General features: G+C 44.1%; 1 protein-coding gene across 4 annotated transcripts in view; it reads left to right on the top strand.

Moving 5' to 3' along the window:
- The window catches only part of LUT1 (Cytochrome P450 superfamily protein), a 77,709-nt gene extending 56,943 nt beyond the window's left edge, over positions 1–20,766 (top strand). For 2 of the 4 annotated variants that reach the window (XM_086786690.1, XM_086786693.1), the window contains exons 2-9: positions 1,093–1,389; positions 2,391–2,588; positions 2,679–2,780; positions 18,653–18,793; positions 18,921–19,028; positions 19,207–19,289; positions 19,382–19,544; positions 20,335–20,766. In XM_086786690.1, coding sequence (XP_086642816.1) covers positions 1,093–1,389; positions 2,391–2,588; positions 2,679–2,780; positions 18,653–18,793; positions 18,921–19,028; positions 19,207–19,289; positions 19,382–19,544; positions 20,335–20,397 — 1,155 coding nt within the window. In that variant the 3' untranslated portion in view covers positions 20,398–20,766. Of the gene's footprint in view, positions 1–1,092; positions 1,390–2,390; positions 2,589–2,678; positions 2,781–18,652; positions 18,794–18,920; positions 19,102–19,206; positions 19,290–19,381; positions 19,545–20,334 lie in introns of all 4 variants that reach the window. The other 2 variants (XR_015264131.1, XM_086786692.1) reach the window with 2 other exon arrangements.
- The last annotated feature ends 971 nt before the right edge of the window (positions 20,767–21,737 follow it).

Genomic DNA, 21,737 nt, shown 5'->3' on the forward strand with positions numbered 1-21,737 from the left:
CATGATTGTTGTATGTTTTTTCATACTTAATAGAAGTCTCGTTCCAGAAGAAGAAACAAAACAATTGGTGAGGAGCTGGCACCCGGCATCTTACTCGCTTGTTGCTACTCACGAAGGGACTCAGCAAGCCTATGCTTTGCCTACCGACTCATTGTTGCATGCCCATGTTGCCAACTCCCACAGCCTTCACAAAAGATCTCATCTTCTTCCCATATCTTCGTCATCAAGGTTCCCCCAACCTTCCTCTGCGCCTTCTCCCCATACCCTCTCACCTACTTGCATGCAAATCTTGCAAATGTGCAAGCTCTTCTTTACTTTCCTGATACTATGTAGCCAATGCCAACCAGGTGAGAAGTGAAGTGATGCCAACAAAGTTCTCAACTCATTCCAAGCAATGACTTTTTTGGGGGGTCTCTTGTGAGAATTGTTAAAGATTATTCTTTGGCAGGAGAAATGTTGTCTTGGAATGGTTGATGGTGTTCAAAACTTGAGAGGAGGCAGAGTCTTCGTTATACATTGTACAAAGGGAAAACCTTCGCACTGTTCTCTCTAGAACAAGAGTATGTGGTAGATATTTGGTAGCTATTTTTTAGGTGCTTGTAGTATGAAGTTTCTTGAGATTGTAAATGTGTTTGGATCTTGGAGGATCATATTATAGTGAACATAGGATAAATTTGATAGCTTTAGTTGGTTAAACCAGGTTAATGAATGTCAATAGAGCTATCTTACAGAATGTGCATGAAAAAAGGGCAGCTCTGGTTGACCCTCTTGACAGGTCAAACACTGTTCCAATGGCTGAATGCAAATGAATGATGACTTTAACTGCCCTAGGTTGGTGCAGGCTACACTAAAGCCTTCTTGAAGTTGTGTTCTTAGTGAATTCTGTGATTTTCTTGATGAAGAACTTTTGGTTTTTGCTTAGTTTAATCTCCATTGCCTTCATGATTTGATTTAGTAATGTCTTAAGTAGCTCTAAAATCTGGGTTATGCTTCAAAGTGTGACTGGAAGTCATGTGTTATGGATTCTTTTTACTTTGTCTATTCTCTGGGAGCCCCAAGTAAAACAAACACTTTTACTTACTGACTTTGCAGATCAGGCGAAGGGCAGTATTGCCGTCTCTGCATCGCAGATACTTGTCAACAATGGTGGACAAGGTCTTCTGCACATGTACTGAACAGTTGGTGGAGAAGTTGAGGATGGGTGTAGGAAAAGGCCTATCCGTTAACATGGAGGAGAAGTTTTCTCAGTTGACATTGGATGTAATTGGTCTTTCTGTATTCAATTACAATTTTGATTCTCTTACATCTGATAGCCCAGTCATACAAGCGGTCTACACAGCACTTAAGGAGGCAGAGTCTCGGTCGACTGACATTCTACCCTATTGGAAGGTGTGCATTTTCTACAATGTTTTTTTAAAGTTAAAAGGATATTGTGTATTTCTGGCAGTTTGGCAGGCACAGCCTTTCATAGGGCTCCAGGAGCCTGGCATGAGACATACACTATGTCCTCAGTGAGCATCTTGCAGGATATGCATACAAAGACTAATAGAGCTCACCACGCAATTATAGCTCCATGCAAATCACAGGCTAGACCTTCGTGGACCACAGGCTTCTCTTAAACCCCGGTGTCCATACCAGTGGAGCCCAATATTCAAGTGTCTGGCCAGAGCTTGGTCAAGGCCTGATCAGGGTCTTAATCTCCTGGGAATCCTCCTTGGCAGAGATGTCAAATTATGAGAGTCTTGTTGATAGCTGGTTTTTGTAGTATTTTCTAATGTCCACAGGATATCTGATGGCTCAGGTGGTTGGGTTTGCTGAGAGTCATTATCAGGAGGCCATGCAGTTTATACCAGGTGCAATGCTTGTGAGAGTGAAATGTGATACAACTCTCAGCTGATGTATTCGGTCTCCATCAACAGCCACCCGACCAGCCCTAGACCAGCAGACCAGCCCCACAGATGCATATAAATAGGTGGCTGGGGTGCAGATGAAGATATGCAAGGATCCCATGCCAGATCTGCAGAGCCCAAGCTAGGAGCAGCAAGAGGCGAGTTGATATCAGCAGAAGAATGTTCCTCGAGCAAGATCTAGCCCGGGGACAGTTGGAACAGCGGCATTTTCCAAATAATGCATTAATGCACATAGGATAGGAGTCAGAATCTGAGTCTAGAGCCCAGCTTAATTAGCGCTAATCAGCACATGTTACACCTTCTTCCTCAGCCTACGTGTCAGTTGTTAAGCCTTCATCTCAAGACAGTGGATCTGAGTGTTTCATGCAATTTTTTTGTGGTTTAACTTATTATCAAACAATCATCCATTAGTGCAATAGCCTTACAATGTTGAGGACAAAAGATTGTTTTGAACTAACGTCATTTTCTGGTGTCTTACAGATTCCAATTTTATGCAAGGTGGTACCGAGGCAAGTTAAGGCAGCCCAAGCAGTGGCTGTCATACAGGAAGCAGTAGAGGAGCTTGTTGCCAAATGTAAGGCCATTGTGGAAGCGGAGGGAGAGCGACTAGACAACGATGAATACATCAATGAGGCTGATCCAAGCATTCTTCGTTTCCTTTTGGCAAGCCGAGAAGAGGTGCTTACATTTGCTGATAGTATCAGGTGAAAACTTACTTATGAAACTTAGAATTTATGATGCCAAAGCTATCGGTGCTTCTTCTTGCAGGTTTCAAGCACTCAATTGCGGGATGATTTGCTGTCAATGCTTGTGGCAGGTCATGAGACTACGGCTTCTGTCTTGACATGGACTTTGTACCTATTGACTAAGGTCTGTCATCTCCATCCTCCTTAGGAGTAGTCGTAGGCATCTACCTCAGGAGTTGTTTCAGGTGCACCTAGAGTGAATGTACTTGAAATCATATGCTTTAGTCTTGTAAGACCCTTGTGGGTTTTTTTTTTGCTTTTCTTGCGATTGCTCTCTATCTCCTCAATTTTGTTTAAATTATTTGTCGTACAAATCTCTCTCTTCTTATGCTCCTCTATCTTGTGCTTCCCTGTGATCCATTATTGGCAACCTTGTTTGGTGCCAGCCTCTCTTCCATTCTAGACACCTTACGGCACCCACACATCAGGCCAGTATGGTGGCTTCATGCTGACCTTTGCACAGTGAGCTAGAAGGGACCCAATAGACAAGGCTCTCAGAAACAGAATTGCAAGTTTTGGGAGGTCTTGAAAGCGTGATACAACAAGAAATTGCATGTGATTTGACCAATTTTGTGCTTTCAGATTTTTAGTGATTTTGTGTGTATTTTATACATTATTTAGGGATTGAATTGTGTTTCAAATGAGGCATAATTTGAGTTATTGACTGATCGTGTTTCCTTGAGGAATGGCGCTGATTCCTAGAGAGGAATAGCGTGCTGTTTGGTGAAGAATGACACGTGATTCGATGCGTGGAATGATGTCTGATCAAAAGGCTCTCCAAAATTCTGAATGCCAAGCTTGACACCCTCTCAATTGATGTAGCCATAGGCTTACAATCCTCAAGATTAAACCTTTTCAGCATCATGACAATCTCATCATCACGCTGTAAAAGCTGAATGCCCATTTAGTAATGCAATGGGCCCAAATCTGACATCTCAAAAGAAGCTTGTAATTTAGCTTTAAAGGCTGAAATCTTCTTAACATTGCGGCCTGTGAGTAGCATGTCATCAATGTATAAAACAATGACGAGTTTCCTTGACATAGTGGGTGGTACTCTATGTTGGACTATTACAAACCCTTGTGCAACCAAGTATGTATTCATCTTCTCATGCCTTTCTGTAGGAGCTTGCTTAAGGCCATAGAAAGCCTTCTTTAATCTGGACACTTTGGCTTCTTGACCCTTTTGAACAAAACCGCGAGGCTGAGATACATAGACCTCAGCGTGCAAGAAGATGGTTTTAATGTCCAACAAATGATGCACATTCCAACCATGATGTGCTGTGATATCAATAATACACCCAATGGTGATCATACGAGACGTAGGAGTAAAAGTCTCATCGTAGTCTATACCCCTCTGTAGAGCATAACCCTTTGCAACAAGCCTCGCTTCGTAGCGATCAATGTTACCATCTACCTTACACTTGACTCTCCTAGGCCACACATAGTACTGATTAGGGAGCTGATCGTGGTGGAGCATCTAAGATACTGACGGCGGCAGATCTCTGCCTTGACAATGGCGTCCGCCGCTGCAGCCACATTGATCACAGTTCAGCTGAATGATGCTGTCACCTTGCTTCACAACAAAACACCAGAACAATGGAACAAGATTACGTTAGAGGAGCACACTGACCTACTTCAACAAACCAGAATCTGCCGCTGTCTCCGCGGACTAACAAGATGGGGCTGAGGGAGGCAGCCAAATGCCTGGCACCTGTGGATGCAGAGCTAGTGTGGAAACCTACTTACCATGCCAAGGAGCTGATCAGGCTAAGGGAACAAATGAATGACATTCTGTTCCAACTCCTCATTAACAGGTTGGTACCAGCCGACCTCAAATACGACATTGTGCAGTCCTATACAAGACTCCTATACTTCAACTAAGGGGGGGAGCAATACACAGGACCTTGACATTAGAGCAAGAGAACAACTATGCAGAGAATGGTAGCTTAGTTTTCACAGCTGACTGTTTTTATTTAACAGTAATGGGAAATAGAAGGTGTCAATATTGCAATGAAAAAAAGCCTTTGCAGGAAAGACTGTCAATTCCACAGATGCCAAAGATGTTGTGAGCGAGGACATAGACTCAGATACTGTCTGTTAAAAATATCAGAAGAATATGCAGCGGTCACTAAGAACATTTTGCAAAGCCATCACAAAGAATGAGTTTAAGAAGCTCGATAAAGCAAAGAACGAATGGAAGAATTTCTCAGATTCGTGAAAGAAGCAAGGAACTGGCATCTGCAGCACAACAGGGGGAAACCATTAGTCATACGTGAGTATCATTAGAATAGCAGAACTGAAAAGCAACGTGGAAAGATTCCTGGCAATAACAAAAAAGATAGCAAAAACTTGTGTCAGCATGGAGTCAGATGAAGAATCAGATGAACAATCATAGAAAGAATGCTACTGGAAAGACGAAGCTGAAGATAATGACAAAGCTGAATCTGCACTTCAAGAAGAACAAAACATATGCGAGAGGTACAATGGCATGAATATCAGGAAGCAAGCCAAGGTCTCAGAAGTTGTGGATTGGTTACTGGGCAGAAGTGCTGTTCCAAACCAACATGACCAAGAAATAAATCAGGAGAAGGAGAATCAGAATATGACAGGAGTTGAAAGGACACCGGAAGAGCAGAAAGGGCAGAAGACTCAGGAGCAGCCTTCAGATGTACCTAACTCCAAGACAGACAGGCTTCAGATTCTGGTTTTTAATCATGGGAATATGTGGGACCAACAAACAGCAAGCATGGAGGATTAGATTCATCAGAAACTAGACCAAGAAGATCATACCAACACCTTAAAAGAAAGCATAGATGCAGCTGACTTAGGGAAAAAGAGCAAAACCATATAGGAGGATCAACCAAGCAATCCGAACTAGTTAGATAATGCTCCCAAGAAAGTTGGAGCACACTGTTCGATCAGACCAGTTGATTGACAGACCATACCAGTAGATTGTCTGATCAGGCCAACAAACTCACCGATCGATCGGCAGACTGTCAGATTCAGCCTAAAAGAGAATGCTTAGACAGACGTATCCGACACATTTGTAAAGAGTAGGCCCACGAACGACACTAGTACAATTGGATCAAATTGACGGAACAATATGTTGAACAAGCAATTGCATCCCCTTTAGAGATGAATTGACTAAGACCTTGAGTAAAGATTGTTGAGATATCGAGCTCAACTAGTGTTGTGGACCTTGATGACCTGCCCAGGTGATAGCTTTTGCACTTACGCCATTGGCGTGGTTGATATGTCACCGGTGGTTTACAGGCTGTGTGATAGCCACATTGGTGTACTAGAGTTACGGCATAGTTATAGTGCCAGCTCATGTAGTCGGGTTCATACTATGGACCGACCATTGTATGTTGTAGTAGGAGAGTACCTTCTCTTATAGTATGTACTCTTATCTCTTTAGTTTATGGTTATAGAGAAGAGAAGAGAATAGAAGAAAATTCAGCCTTCCATTTCTCTTATGTGTTTGGTTGCTTGTGTGTATGTACTTGCTTGCAAGAAGCGCAAGATCATCATCTCCCCTGCATTCTTCTCATGGTATTAGAGTGCCGGTTCGTATGAAGAGCTCAAGAGACAAGCAAAAGAAGCGGTACATGAATAAGGGTAATTCCATCTCTTTCTCTCTTTGATTTTGGAGCAACACTTTTGGGTAGCTGTGAGAGCTACAGGCAAACATGGAAGTGGCTGTCCTAGATTGAGGCATCCTCGTGGTTGCACATTTCGGTATGGTTCAGGTGTGTTTAAGATCCATTTTGGCCTTGTAAGTTTTTTGCAGGCACTTTGTGAAGGTGTCGATTTTGACTGCGTATGCACAATTTTTAGTTGGAGCAAAGTTGTGTCAAAAATTTGGTTGCATGACAGTTTGTGTAGAGAATTTGAGATTTGTAGGTTGTTGTTGGATGTATGTTTGTGTGAATGTTTCATATACTGTTGGAGTATAATAGGTGTGGTATCATTGTGTTGAAGATTGCAAGTTTGCTAGAAGTGCACAAGTATTTGCAAGCACTATTTGGTAAGTTGCTCCAAGTAAAGATGTTTGACAGTCTATTCGAGATTGTGAGCGAGAAGCTAGACAATTATTGTTGGATGTATGTTTGTGTGAATGTTTCATATACTATTGGAGTATAACAGGTGTGCAGTACCGCTGTGTTGAAGATTGCAAGTTTGCTATAAGTGGAGAAGTATTTGCAAGCACTATTTGGTAAGTTGCTGCAAGTAAAGATGTCTGACAGTCTATCCGATATTGTGAGCGAGAAGCTAGACAAGAATAATTTCCAAGCATGGAAGTTCAAGATGATCAATTTCTTACGGGAAAAGGATATTGGGACTTTATTGCAGGTGATGAAAAGGAGCCAGAGATTGCTAAAGAAAGTCCCATCCTATAGTAGGTGCATGCATTTAAGGCATGGCATTAAAGAGCCAGAAAGTTGCGCTGTATTGGTTGTCTGCTAGTGTGACAGACTTTATGATTGTACATATACAAGATGCACAAATGCCTAAGAAGGCTTGCGACACCTTGGTAAAGATGTACAGTACAAACACTCGAGCTCGAAAGATGCAGCTAAAGCAGGAGCTGCATAATGTAGCAGAGGGAAGCCGAGTATAAATGATTATTTGGTGATGGTTAAAGGGCTTGCAGATACTCTTGCTTTTATTGGATCACGAGTAGATGATGATAATATGATATTGGTGACCTTGGTCTTTGCAAGGAATATAGTCAGTTTTAGACTTGCATTGGACTTTGAGAGAACTTTTTAGGTTTCCAGGAAGTAATTACTCTTGTCATCTATGGGGAGATGAATATTGAGGGAGGTTTATTCTTTGGAAACTCACATGACCGGGTCTTTTAGTCAGATAGAGGTAGAGACATATCATCATATAGAGGTCAAGGTGCAAGTTATTTCAGAACCATAAATCATGGGCAGCAACAACAAGAATCTAATGTATAAATGGGTGGAAGAGGCCACTCTAGAGGCAGGGGAGAGCCAGAGAGGCCGAGGTGGTTGACAAAGAAATCAAAATACAAAAAGCATGGAGTGCTATTACTGTGGCAAATGTGGACACATTGCAAAGGACTGCTATAAAAAGCAGAATGATCTCAAAAGTGGAAAGTTGCAACAAGGCAACTATGCATCATCAAGTAAACACGGTGGTGATGACAGAAGTGAGCAACTGTTTGTGATGCCACACATGCTTAGTTCTATGAGATGAGATGTTTCAAGATTGGGAGATACTTGGTATGTTGATTCTGGCGCCTCTAACCACATCACCAGTCATGGTGAGTGGTTTAGAGATATGCAGAAAATGAAAAAACTAGGATATGTGGAAACAATTGATGATACTACACCTCTCATTGCGCATGTTGGTAAATATGCAGGTTGGTAAAATGAAGTACTTGGCAGATATACTTTATGTCTCTAATATTGGGAAAAACTTGGTTTCTGTTGGACAAATGGTTGGGTTGGGTCTGTAAGTGAGGTTCAATTCTGAAGGGTGTTTTGTGAAAGAAATCAAAAATCAATGTCTCTTGGTTGCAAAGGGTAACAGACATGACATGATGTTTACTTTGGATGACATCTCTGAAGTGAAGGCAACCATGTTTGTGCATGGGACAGATGTCATCGTAGATATTGACATATGGCACAAGCGCATTGGTTATGTGAATATACAATGGCTGAAGTCTATGGGGGTCCAAAATATTGTTGCAAGTTTGCCGAAGTTTAAGCTTGGTATGCAGACCAAACTTATGTCAGTGCAAGATCATTGGATGTTATACATTCTGATGTATGGGGACCAGCCAAGACTGCAACAATTGCAGGTTGTAGGTACTATAGTCTATGTTACATGACCACACTAGAAAAGTGTGGGCCTACTTCATGAAGGAGAAAAGTGAGGTATTTGCTCACTTTTAGAGATTTAGAGCCTTGGTCGAGAAGATAAAATGTATGTTGATCAAATGCCTAAGATTGGATAGTGGGGGAGAATATTTCTCCAATGAGTTTAGTGATTTATTGAGAAAGTAGGGAATCAAGAGGCAATTCATACAGAGGTACACTCTGCAATAGAAAGGTGTTGTAGAAAGGAAAAACAGGCACATTGTAGAAGTTGCTCGTGTCTTGATCTTTGAAAAGAATATGCTGGAGTATTCTAGGCTAAAGCAGAAACAATTGCTGTTTACATTATGAACAAGACCCCCACTATAGCTATTCAGGCTATGATGCCTGAACAAAAGTTTACAGGCATAAAACCAGATGTGTCTCACTTAAAAGTGTTTGGATGTATTGCATATGTGCATGTTTCTGATGAAGTGAGAACCAAGTTGGATCCAAAAGCAAAGAAATGCATCTTCATTGGTTATGGTTTGGAGCAGAAAGGTTATAGATGCTATAACCTTACTACTCGTGAGATGCGAGTAAGCATTGATGTTGTCTTTGATGAGACGAGTAGCTGGTATACACCAGAGAAGACAACTGAAGATGGAGATGTAAGAACTAATGATGTTATCCCACATGTAGAGCAATAATCATAGGTGCTTATTGGACGTGGAGAGTCCTCTAGCAATGGATCCAATGCTAGTCCAAGGTCAAGTAGGTTGAGGATAGATGCAAGGAATGTAGATGCATCATCTCGTAGTACTACAGGTGCTTGTACACATGTATCATGTAAAGGGAAGAAAAAGGTAGATCAACCTTTTATGCCTGATCACTCAGTAGGTCGCTCCTATGTGGATGGTCACACTAGTGACTCTAAGCAGAGCTTTGAGAAGAAACTTGGCATTCCATCAGTGGTTACTCTTGGTGTGTATGGAGAACTAGGGCTGTTTTGAGGACACTTAACAATGATCAAGGTGTACACAAGCCTACTCGGGTTAGAGAGGTTGAGATATGATGGGTATAGAACCCATTACTATGTCACATGTATCACGCAAAGGGAAGGAAAAGGTAGATCATCCTTTTGTGCCTGATTTGTTAGCAGGTCATTCTTATGTGGATGGTGACACTAGTGGCTCCGAGCAAAGCTTTAATGAGGAACTTGGCATTCCGTCATTGGTTACTCTTGGTACATGGAGAACTAGGGTTGTTTTGAGAACACTCGACAATGATCCGGTGTACGCAGGCCTACTCGGGTTAGATATCCCGTTGATAGGTTGAGATATGATGGATATACAACCCATCACTATGCTTACATGGTTAAAGCTGTAACCGCTTCTTATAGGAGGCCTACAAATCGGAAGATAAAATACACATTTTAGATCACTTAACTAATACAAATAATGGAACAATACTTGCAACACTTAAAACTGGAGATGACAAAGAACACTAGACACCATCACTGGGGTCGGAAGATAAAATACACATTTTAGATCACTTAACTAATACAAATAATGGAACAATACTTGCAACACTTAAAACTGGAGATGACAAAGAACACTAGACACCATCCCGTTGATAGGTTGAGATATGATGGATATACAACCCATCACTATGCTTACATGGTTAAAGCTGTAACCGCTTCTTATAGGAGGCCTACAAATCGGAAGATAAAATACACATTTTAGATCACTTAACTAATACAAATAATGGAACAATACTTGCAACACTTAAAACTGGAGATGACAAAGAACACTAGACACCATCACTGGGGTCGGAAAGGGCCGCCTCTCCCCCCCCCCTCAAGACAGTTTGTATTTCTTGGAGTATTTATATGTACAAGTGTTCAAGGGTCCCAAGGCCAGTTTTTTTTTTTTCGAGAAAAGATCCTTTCATTAGTTAAAAAAAAACCCGCCCATTGGGCTACAAAAAAAACCTCTCTTGCTCATAAGAAGGCAGAGCAGAGATCCAATCAAGGCAGCTAGGGAGACTCTCCCTAGGTGCACAGAGGGTACAAAGATGAGTACAAAAAACTGAGAGCTATATCATACAATAGGAGGGAGGAAAAGCCAAACAGGTGGCCTGTAATGCCAGCGGGCGACTCCTGCGTGTAGCGTATAGAAGGGGCCGCTGCGCCAAGTGGTGTGGAAGGCCTGGCGCCGCAAGATCGTCACATCCGAGTCGCCCCGAATGCGGTCATACTGTCCGCGCAGGGTGTGGATCAGCTCCTGCCAAATCCCTCGAACAGTGTCTGTTGGTGGCTCCAGTCTCCCCTGAAAGGCCCTGAAACACCGGGCTCTCCAGGTGAACCAGATGGTGAGGCTGTTGAGGAGCTCCCATCGTAGATCCCTCTCCTGTGTCCAGACGGCGGACGAGAAGTCTGGTGAAGGAACAAGGCGAGGCTGGCCCCTAATGAATCTGATAGCGTGGCTGTCCTACCTCGTCTCGTATCCTAGAGCAGGCCCTGACGATGTTGACCAAGCAGCGGCACCCCACGTATACATGCCCTCTGGAGAGAGGGGGACCAAAATGCGCATCATCCTCAGTCTGCTGCGACTGTGGACAGTCCCATAGGCAGTGTCTTTGTGTCTCCAAAGGGTGGCTGCGTCGGCCACAGGCCGCCGGAAGACCACTGTAGATAAGCCAGGTGCCAACCGCAGAGCCCCTGTGGGCAACCAGCCACTGAAAAGTCGAGATCCTGCATGCCTGTCGACTAGCCCAGAGCCTGGTCCAAAAATCCTCCAGGAACTCCTGTGAGAGTCCCTGCAGCCGCCAATGCTCCGCTGCGGCTGGAGAGACCATCCTCCTCGTAGTCAGAATATGCCTCCCCAACCGAACAGTGTACTGGAAAAAGGTAATCTCTGTGGCCTCGGGGGACGCATAAGGATCATGCCACTCGTACTCGCCAGGGTCCCACTGGAGCCGGGCCAAAGGGCGCGCATCATATGCCCAAATGCGCCAATCAGAGTCCACATCTGCAGGGTCTGGATCAATATGCCACTACTCGTATCCTCTGAAGAATGCACTCTGCAACCAAAGGCGACTCCGCCTCCACTCTCTGCTGCCCTCATACTGGATCTCATAGTAGAGGCATCTACCATCCTCAGTGCAAGCTCTGACAGCAATTAGGATCTCCAACTGTGTAAAGGCTCCCATCCATCGTGGGGCCGCTGGCTCGAAAGGCGTGAACCACTCCTCAGTGAGTGCCTCCTGAATGTCATCCCGCATAATCAGCCCCCCTCTGAAGTGACTCAGCCTCTCCACCTGGACCTCCTCTGGGAGACTGCAAAAGGCATGCCAGTCTCCAAAACTGCGTGTTGGGCCTGCCGCCAATGGTCCCCAGGCTAGACGAGGCCGAGAGCCCAGCATATGACCCTGCTCAGTGCGTACCGCGGGGCTCCATATGAGCTCCTCATCACAAGTAGGAGGTCTCTGAGAAAGCCCTGGTCTCAGCAGCTCCCAAGCTCGCAGGATGCTCAAGGCAAATCTGTCCTCCCATCCTCTACTGCTGAGGCCTGTCCTCCTCATCTCTATGAAGATCCATCGTATCTCTGGTGCCCAAGTGCCCCCTTGCTGGAGGAGCCCTAGCCTGCAATCGCTGAAAAAGAAGCTCCTTCCAAGGCTCAGCGCTTGGAAGCAGCCCCTGAACAATAAGCTTCCCAAGGCCAGATTTCTCCATAACATGGAGTGAATACACTGAAAACAATAAGATTTCTATTGATGAAGAATTGGTTGTCGGAGTAGACCAAATCATAGGCAGTCTTCCACCTTCACTGGGTGAACACCCACCCCGCACTCGTCTTCCGGGACTGTGCACCAACAGGCACTAACACCTGGCAGGGTAAGACACCGCGGAGGGAGTGATACTTGGTGCTCCCAAGTAAGCTTTGCTTCCAGTTTCCCTCAAACCCCATTGACCTTCACTGGCTCCTCTGAATGTAAGGGCGTGGTCAGGGTATGGTCAGGGTACTCGCGGGGAAAGATTACCATCCCAGTAGCCTTCATGGTGAAGGCAACCGGTGGTGATGATTACCTACACAAGACTTGGAAAAACAACATTTAAATTTAATATTATCTGAATTTGAAATACAAAAACAAGTACTTGATGTAGATTTAAATTGGGATGTAAGGTGAGGAAACTGTCCCCCCTTTAATGTGGTCCTGGTCAGTGCAGACAGCCGTAGTCGGCGTGTATTGATGGCGAGCACAAGGGCAGCAACATTCAATACTGATGCAAGGTACAGGAGCAGCAGCAAGCTTGGTGCTGGAGGCGTGTACAGTGCAGCAGCAACCGAGGCGTGTACAGTGCAGCAGCAACCGGGTGCTGGAGACGGGTACAAGGCAGCAACCAGGCGGGTGCTGGAGGCGGGTATAGGGCAGCAGCAACCTGGTGCTAGAGACGGGTACAGTGCAGCAGCAACCGGGTGCTGGAGACGGGTACAAGGCAGCAACCAGGCGGGTGCTGGAGGCGGGTATAGGGCAGCAGCAACCTGGTGCTAGAGGCGGGTACAGGGCAGCAGCAACCAGGTGCTGGAGGCGGGTACAGAGGACAGCAGCAAGCGGGTACAAAGGACAGTAGCAAGCGGGTACCCCAGCAGATAGCAGCCGCGGGTGTGAGAAGGCGGGTTCAGGGTAGCTGAAACCGATCCCGTCAAGTGGGAATAGACTCTGTTGGACACCCACACGCGTAATAGCACAACTTAAATATCACAATATAAATGGACAACTCAATAACAACTGAAAACTGAAATGAAATGAAATGTTGAATGGACACTAGCACTGGGGCCGGAACGGGCCGACCCCCCCTCAATATATGATATATTATTGGGAGTATTTAAGTGTTACAATGCTCCATGGGTTCAATGAACCAGAAGATGTCCATGTACAACTGAGATGAATACAATTACCAAACAAGAGACTTGAAGTAGACGTTCGAAGGAGAGCGATTCACTTGAAGAAGTCTAATCTCTACGGTCCTGTGCCTTCATTGGAATCCGCAGAGAGCGCGCCACTGGTGTTCCAGGACCACGCACAAACAGGCGCTCCCGTACTAACGCCTGGCTCTGCCAATCTCGGCACCCATGGACCGTGGTTCTCCAAAAGCTTGGACTACCCGGCACCGAACGGGTGTTAGCAGCAGAGAGTATCCCTTGTAAGATTTACACCAAAGACCTTTGCTTAAATCTCAATCCACTTACCTTGTAAAATAATGGATATGGCCTTCAGAAGTACTAGGCACCCATGTATGAGAGGGGAAGTCTCTATTACTGCTATTGCTGCCAGCCCGCAAGTGAGAGAGTCGCCTGTAGCTCGCTAGTGGGAGAACAAGTATCAGAGGCGCTTGAGTGCAGCTGCATGGGGGCTAGAGAAGGACACCTAGGCACAGCCGCCTGCGGGCAAACGAGGGAGGGCCTGTGCGCAGCCGTCTGCAAGCAAGAGAGGGTGGCGCCTGGGCGCAGCCGCCTGCTGGCCAGAGAGGAGTGAGACCTGTGCGCAGCCGCCTGCTAGGTAGAGAGGGTGGCGCCTGGGCACAGCCGCCTGCTGGCCAGAGAGGAGTGAGACCTGTGCGCAGCTGCCTGCAAGGTAGAGAAGGTGGCGCCTGGGCGCAGCCGCCTGTTGGCAAGAAAAAGGTCGCCTGGGAGCAAGAGTAGGAACAGTCGCCTGTGGGTAAGCGATGGAGAGGTCGCCTGTGCGCTGCCGTCTGTGGGTAGCCAGATGAAGAGGTCGCCTGCACAGCCGCCTATATGCAAGAGGAGGATCACCCTGAGCGATGGAAGGGGCACACGTCGAACAGCTGGCCGGCCCACCTTATTTGCATGGAGGCGGCCAGTTCCAAAGTTCCCAAGGGGGGACGAAGGATGGGTGGCAAAACCACTCTGCCATAAATAATCTCAAACGGGGCCTTTCCCGTGGAGGCATGGATCGTATTGTTGTAGGCAAACTCAACAAGTGGAAGATACTTCTCCCATGCAGTCTTTTGATCTGCCACATAACACTTCAACAAATCCAACTTGGCTGAATTTGCAGCTTCACTTTGGCCATCCGTTTGGGGATGATAAGCTGATGAAAACTCAAGTTTAGTGCCCATGTTATCAAATAAAGCTCTCCAGAAGAGGCTCGTAGTCCTAGGATCTCTATCCCCAACAATGGATTTAGGCATACCATGATGCTTGAAAATATTAGCAAGAAAAAGCTTCACCATATGATCAACTTTAATGGTTTTCTTGACGGGCAAGAAATGAGCTTGCTTGCTAAACCTGTCCACAATGGTCCAAATAGCATCATTCCCATGCTGGTATCTAGGCAAGTCCATAATAAAATCCATAGTAATACTTTCCCATGGCTGTGAGGGAATAGGTAATGGCTGAAGCAAACCTGGAGGTTTTTGCCTGTCAAATTTTACTTTTTGGCAAGTAATACATGCACGTACATATGCCTCAATGTCTTTACGTATGCTTGGCCAAAAGAAATATCTCTCAATCATGCGTGTAGTAGGCATGATACCTCTATGACTAGCATAAGGTGGAGCGTGACATTTGTCCATAACCTTTGGACGCATATCTTGGCAAAAATTAGCATCCAAATGATACAAATCTCGCATAGCAGATAAGTCCCCATGAGAGGCCACTGATACTGCAGCCACATAAGGCCTCCTGGATAATGCCACCACATTTTTCTTTCCTGGAGTATGCACAATCTGAAAATGAAACATGGAAAGAAAGTTTGCAATTCTCATGTGCTTCTCTGAAAACTTTGTTTGAGTGGTCTCATAGACCCACTAGGTCTTTTGAAGACGTTTAATATAACTTTCGTTTTTTCTTTCTTTCTGAAGTAAAGTGGAATTGCATAAACTCACGAGTATAAAGAAGGCTTTGTTGCGCATTACGACGATCAACTTATTGCATGCTACCAATAGGGTACCAATGCCGGATAAACAACTATGCAACATCAGCCCTGCATGGAATAAGCATGCTAAAATAATCAACAGCCGTCAAACACTGTGTTACGCTTACTTGGATTGGGAGGCATAATCCATTGAAATGTCTTGGAAAGGGCCATCGAGAATAGGCAATGGTTGTAACAAACCTGATTTCTTCCCATGCGATGCTTTCACCTTTTGACAAATAGGACAACGTCGCATACACGTGAATATGCCCCGCCTCATTTTGGGCCAGTAAAATTGTCTCTCTATTTTCTACAAAACGTGGCAAGAATGGAAATGGTCATGTAGCTTCCAATGCCTGTCCCCATTGAGTACCGAATTCATCAGAATCCGCGTACTTGTGCTTCATATCGTGCTTCATATCGTCTAGTCTTGCATCAGCATTGAGCAAGCTCTATCAGAGTGGATTGGATGTAGGACACTGTTCCTTTCCAGCTTAATAAATCGGCCATTGGATTGGCCTTTCTTGGAAGATACTCAATCATGTCACCGAATTGTTGGAAAATTTGGCTCTAGTGGCGTTGCCGATTACTCCGTTGCTCACTTGGCATCCTCTGAAGCCAGCGCAAAGCCGGGTGATCCATGCAAACTTCAAAATCGCGCCCATATAGAAAATGTTTCCAATGCTTTAGGGCCTAGATCTCAGCTAGGAGTTCTAGATCATAGACCGAGTTTTTTTTTTTTGTTGGTTTCTTTGTTTTTGTTTTTGTTTTTTTTTTGGTGTAGGAATCAACTTGAGAGACATGTAAGCTACTGGATGACCATTCTGCTTTAACATAGCTCCAATGGTTGTGTTGGTGATTACGCACGTCGTACAAATAAAATTCCAACTTCTTCTCATTGACATAAAGCTTGTTGCTTTCTAGCAACTTCATCACTTACGTCGTGTTGCTCGACGGTAGTTGAAAAAACTAGTACGTAATCCCAACAATTGAAGGCACTTTCAGATCAAGTCCACAAACAAACTCATCATCATGTGGTTAAATGTTGTTGGGGTGCTTGTTAGGCCAAAGGGCATGACCACAAACTCATAGTGGGCCCATTCAGTGCGAAAGGTTGTCGTAGGGATGTCTTCTTCGACAATCCGTACTTCAATACACTTTTTTACGTATGGCCATTTCTTATATAAAGTACATCTCTCTCTCTCTCTCTCTCTCTCTCTCTCTCTCTATCCTTCTCTTTACTCTCTCTCTCTCTCTCTCTCTCTCTCTCTCTCTCTCTCTATATATATATATATATATATATATATATATATATATATATATATTATATCTTTGCACACTCTCTATAGCTGCCTCTCTCTCTATCCTTCTCTTTGCTTACTCTCTGGGAACTCGCTCTTAAGTGTCAGCTTGATAAGAGCACGATAATCCACACAAAGTCTGAAGATCCATCCTTTTTCTTGACAAAAAGGATCGGTATTGCAAACGGGGACACACTAGAGCGTAGGAATCCTGATCGCAATAGTTCGTGGAGTTCGCGGTCCAACTCCGATTCCATAGCCTTGCTCAGGCGATATGGAAACTCACTCAGAGGATCCAAGCAAATTGTCCCCAAGGAAAAGCTTTTGGAATCGGTCATGGAGGGCCTGGTACTTCTCTAAAGCACTAGTGATGGTCTGTGTCACCATCTCCTATTTTATTGCTGGAGATGTACATGGGACTCATGGTCGGCACTCATGAGGAGTCTGACATGTATGGGTATACTCAAGATGGGCGGTGCCCGTGAGTGCCCCAGATCTGCATGGATGGTGTCCATGACATTCTGATCTTCGCGTTGTGCACAACGGAAGACTTCAAGGTGTAAAGATGAGAGGTGGGAAATTTTTCCAGTAACATTTTGCATAGCCATGTGTGTGTTGGCTTTTGTTTTATTTGTGACATGTTTTGTCTACATGGACAGTGCCTGGTATTTTGACTGTGAATGTTCATGGAGCCTGGGGACGTCTAAAACCCCTTTGGACATGTGTGCATACTCTGCCTAGGCCTAAAGCGGTATATTTTGCAGGTGGTAAGTGTGCACAATTTCTTTTAATTCAATTTTACTAAGGTTTATGGGTGCAGGATTCACACACTGAAGGTGGCCCTTTCAGGATTTTGTCATCATATAAGCTATAAATTCCAAAAAAGAATCTTGTCCTTTGTAATTAGTAGAATTAAAGTATAATTATTACCTAATAAGTGCACACCAACTCATGTAGCTATTTTGAGTGGAGAACTACTCTTTTGGCAAAAACCCTAGCAGATCTACATGTGTAAGGTGTGTTGGCCACTACAGGTGTTTAACATGCAGCATGGATGCCAAGGCTGACTGATTGCTTCTCCACCCTTTATGAGCTGGTCGACTTCATATACAGGACCCAATGTGCTGGTCAACTGTTTCTGCTAGCTCTCCATGCAAAAACAATTGCTTTCTTGGCTGATTTTCTACAAAATGATGACTATCTGACTATTATGGGGCTGATTTGTGGACCACAGCACTCTCTTTCTCTCTTCTCTCTGCTAATCACAGAACCCCATGGCTGTAAACAGGGATTTAGGACAGTTTTACACGATGGAAATTGTCAGAAACAGGTTTTCTATTGACTACAGGTGAACCGGAGATTGAACCTCTCATTTACTTCTTTTTCCAACCCATCTTCAAATTTGTTTGGGACAAGATGGATATTGTTTTGGATGTTCTTTTTGCTCACACCAAGGTATCTCTTCTTTGGCAGTTCTTTGTCCACTACCATGTGACTAGGGGTATGTGCCCCTGGTGCCCTTCTTACCTCTTCCTTTTTGCTATAATACCAACACCCTGGCCCTTGGGTGGATCTCCTCAAGTTGCATATGCTGCACATGGCTGTCTTCTCCTTGCTTGATCACATGCCATTCAATGGCAAGCTCAATCTGATAGAAGGCCCCTTATGTGTGGGGTTGGGTGATGATATCTTTCACCATTTTTTTTGAAATTTGGCACACTTGCCATGATATCCGCAACCTTCTAACTATTAGATACAATGTTTCTATGGGCAAATAGTTTCAAGGCAGTAATTTATTTGTTTCGTGTAGATTTGTGGCATTCTGATGCTTTCTCAGCCTGCACTACCTTTCTAGACTTTATACTGGGGCAAAAGAATTGTGACACAGTTTTGATGACAGAAAGCCTTTGTTTGGTCCAACTTAGAGTCAAGGAGCATACTTGAAAGTGCAAGAGGAGCTCGACCATGTTCTTCAGGGTCGCAACCCCCGGTATTCCGACATGAAAGAGCTGAAATACTTGACCCGGTGTATCAATGAGTCAATGCGCCTCTATCCTCACCCCCCTGTATGTGTTTTCCATTTTTTCCTTTTGTCTGGATCTTACATAAAGCTCCTATTAAAGGTTGCAGAATCACCTACTACTTTGTTCTTACCGTGTCTCTGTTTGGAACCTCACACGGGGGCGGTGATAGGTTTTGATAAGAAGAGCACAAGAACCTGATATTATTCCTGGAGGTTACAAAGTTGAAACTGGGCAAGACATAATGATTTCAGTGTACAATATCCATCATTCCCCCGAGGTGTTGTGTACTAAGCCTTTGCCGCTTGATGTGGTTATCCCTGTTGGCAATCTACAAATGTGCTTTTCTCAAGGTTTCTTCATGCCTTTACCTAAGGTGGATTGGCATGGACAGGTCCAAACGTTTTTTTTGGTTGTAAGTCTCATGTACCTATTTGTGGCCAATAATAAAACTTTAGGTCTGGGAAAGAGCAGAGGAATTTGTACCGGAGAGGTTTGATATAGATGGGCCAATGCCGAATGAATCCAATACAGACTTTAGGTAATGTTTCCTGTTCTATCACCACTTTTTGATTAGCATGAAACTGCTCTACTTCTTTTGGCTTCTGATGATGGTGTACTCTTCTTGATTAGGTATATTCCGTTCAGTGGTGGCCCACGCAAATGTGTAGGTGACCAGTTTGCCATGTTGGAAGCGACTGTTGCATTGGCTATTCTTCTGCAACGGTTGAACTTTCAGCTTGTTCCCGGCCAGATCATAGGCATGACCACAGGGGCAACAATACACACAACTACAGTAAGTGATTATAAAAGTTATAATAGAACGTGAGCACGCATGGTCTTCTTAGTTTTGTAAGGTTTATCCTACTTTTCAACTTGGTAGGTATCTGTGTTGAAAAACATGCATGCACGTGTGAATATGCATGCATACACGTTACGGATGTTGTCACTATATGCCTGTGTAGTGTACACTTTTTGTAGGTCCAAGAAGGCATTACTGGGCTCTCGGAAACTCATGTTGTATGTATATGTGAGCTTGTTCACATCAAGGAGAGCGATATGACTATCAAACACCGCTAGAACAATTTCCACAAATAGATGATGGTCACAGCTCTGCACCAATCCCATGTTACTTAAATTCCCATACAGTCAGGGCCTCAGTCCTGACTGTATCAAACACCACTAGAACAATTTCCACAAGTAGACACAGCTCTGCACCAATCCCATGTTATTTAAACTCCCATACAGTCAGGGCCTGTCCTCTCTCACAACGTCCAGCACTGTTTGCTAAACCCTAACTCATGTGTTCCCCTGTAGACTTGCCGCGTGCATCTTCTTAACATGATCTCACCTCATGATTGGAGAACATGCTGACCACAAACTTTATGTATTTAAGCTAATTTTCATTTTTTCCTTCCTAAAGCATCTTTTGACTGCTAAACTTAGCTTTGATGAGTACGCCTTTCACCTTATAGCTTTGATGAGTACACCTTCTAGATGATTTGTAAGTTTTGTGATTAGGGGACAAATGGAACAAGATAAGCCAGAATTATATGCTTGAGTTTATTTTGGGCATGTTTGGACAGGGCCTCTACATGTCAGTAAGTGAGCGGCAAAGAAAAGTAGCAGCAGAGCCTGTTACCGTGTGATTGGTTCTGAAAGTGGCTTGCTTTCGAAGATAGTGTACGGAGCTAAAGCTTGCACATTCTTTTGTGTGGCATTGATTCTTCCTTCCATCCTGGCAACTCAATTGTACGGACTTTGTTTGCCATTGACGGAAGCATGGACAGGCCACTCACTTTTGTCACAGGACTTAATTCACCAAAGTGATTCTTCTCAGACAGTTCTGATATTGGCAAAGAAAACTTGTTGTGGATCATAGTTGTATGTAAACATGGGAGAGTCGCTCCCAGTGTACCATCTTAGCTTGGTATATTATTTCTTGGCTCATGGGTCTTTGTATATTTTGACTTGCAAACTTCTCAGCTCATATCATCTTATTCATATTAGTTTCATCATGATTGGCAACGTCCCTTGATGAGTAGCATCCGAGTTGTCTTTTTTTTTTTTTTTGTTGGACGGGGCGGGTGGGAAGAGGGCACTGTTGATGAGCCATTCTGTAGGACGAGGGAAATCCTCCTAAATGTAAGCATGTGAAACTTTTTCATGGTTTACACAAGATCCACTTTGATTCTAGACATGAGTTATAGGAGACTGAACTGAAATTTCCCATAAACATCTCAATGAAGAATACTCGAACATGTAAAAGAATATCTCGGCCAAGGCATTGCACCTTTACCTACATAGTCAACTTTCCCTTATAGCATGCATGGACAAGGCTTGATTTCATCAAGCTTTGGTGCAACCAAACCCTTTCGCACCAAATGCTTTGCATATGCCTACTACTGAAAGATGAAGCAATTGCTTTTGTTTTGAGTTTTCATTATACCTTGTCACAAATTTAAGCAAGAAAATTTCCAATCTTATTGGTGAAGTGTCCTACAGTAGAGGTGGTGCAGGTAAAACGGAAGAGACGTGCCAAATGTGTCATTGGTTAATATGCAAGTGGCTAAGAGGCTCTGAAATATTTTTGGATTGAAGCTAGAATCACTAAAGCCAAGACATTAGTTAGGAGGCTACATCATATGTTGTCACCATACATTAGTCAGAGGCTACACGAGCTATAGGTAGTGCTTTAATTAGCCATGGTTAAAAGGGTCCCAAAACACAACATTGACCCTTCCATGTCCCATTGTTGGAGTTTCTGAAAATTGGAAAGATGAGAGACCACTTGTTGACCCCTTTTTTGTGTGACGATGAGAGCCCTCTTATTGACCCCTTTTTTTGTGAGGAAGTGTTGAAAAGGTAGCTTACAAAGGAGAGTTAGTTTTCACATAAAGGGATGCATATGGCCAAAAGTCTCTTAGATTCAATTGCTTGCACTCAACAAGGACAATCACTAGGTAAACTTTCCTACCCACTCACATGA

The sequence above is a fragment of the Cibotium barometz genome, chromosome 50 (genome assembly GCF_041138505.1).
Source record: "Cibotium barometz isolate CiBa-2024 chromosome 50, ASM4113850v1, whole genome shotgun sequence".
NCBI classification, from domain to species: Eukaryota; Viridiplantae; Streptophyta; class Polypodiopsida; order Cyatheales; family Cibotiaceae; genus Cibotium; species Cibotium barometz.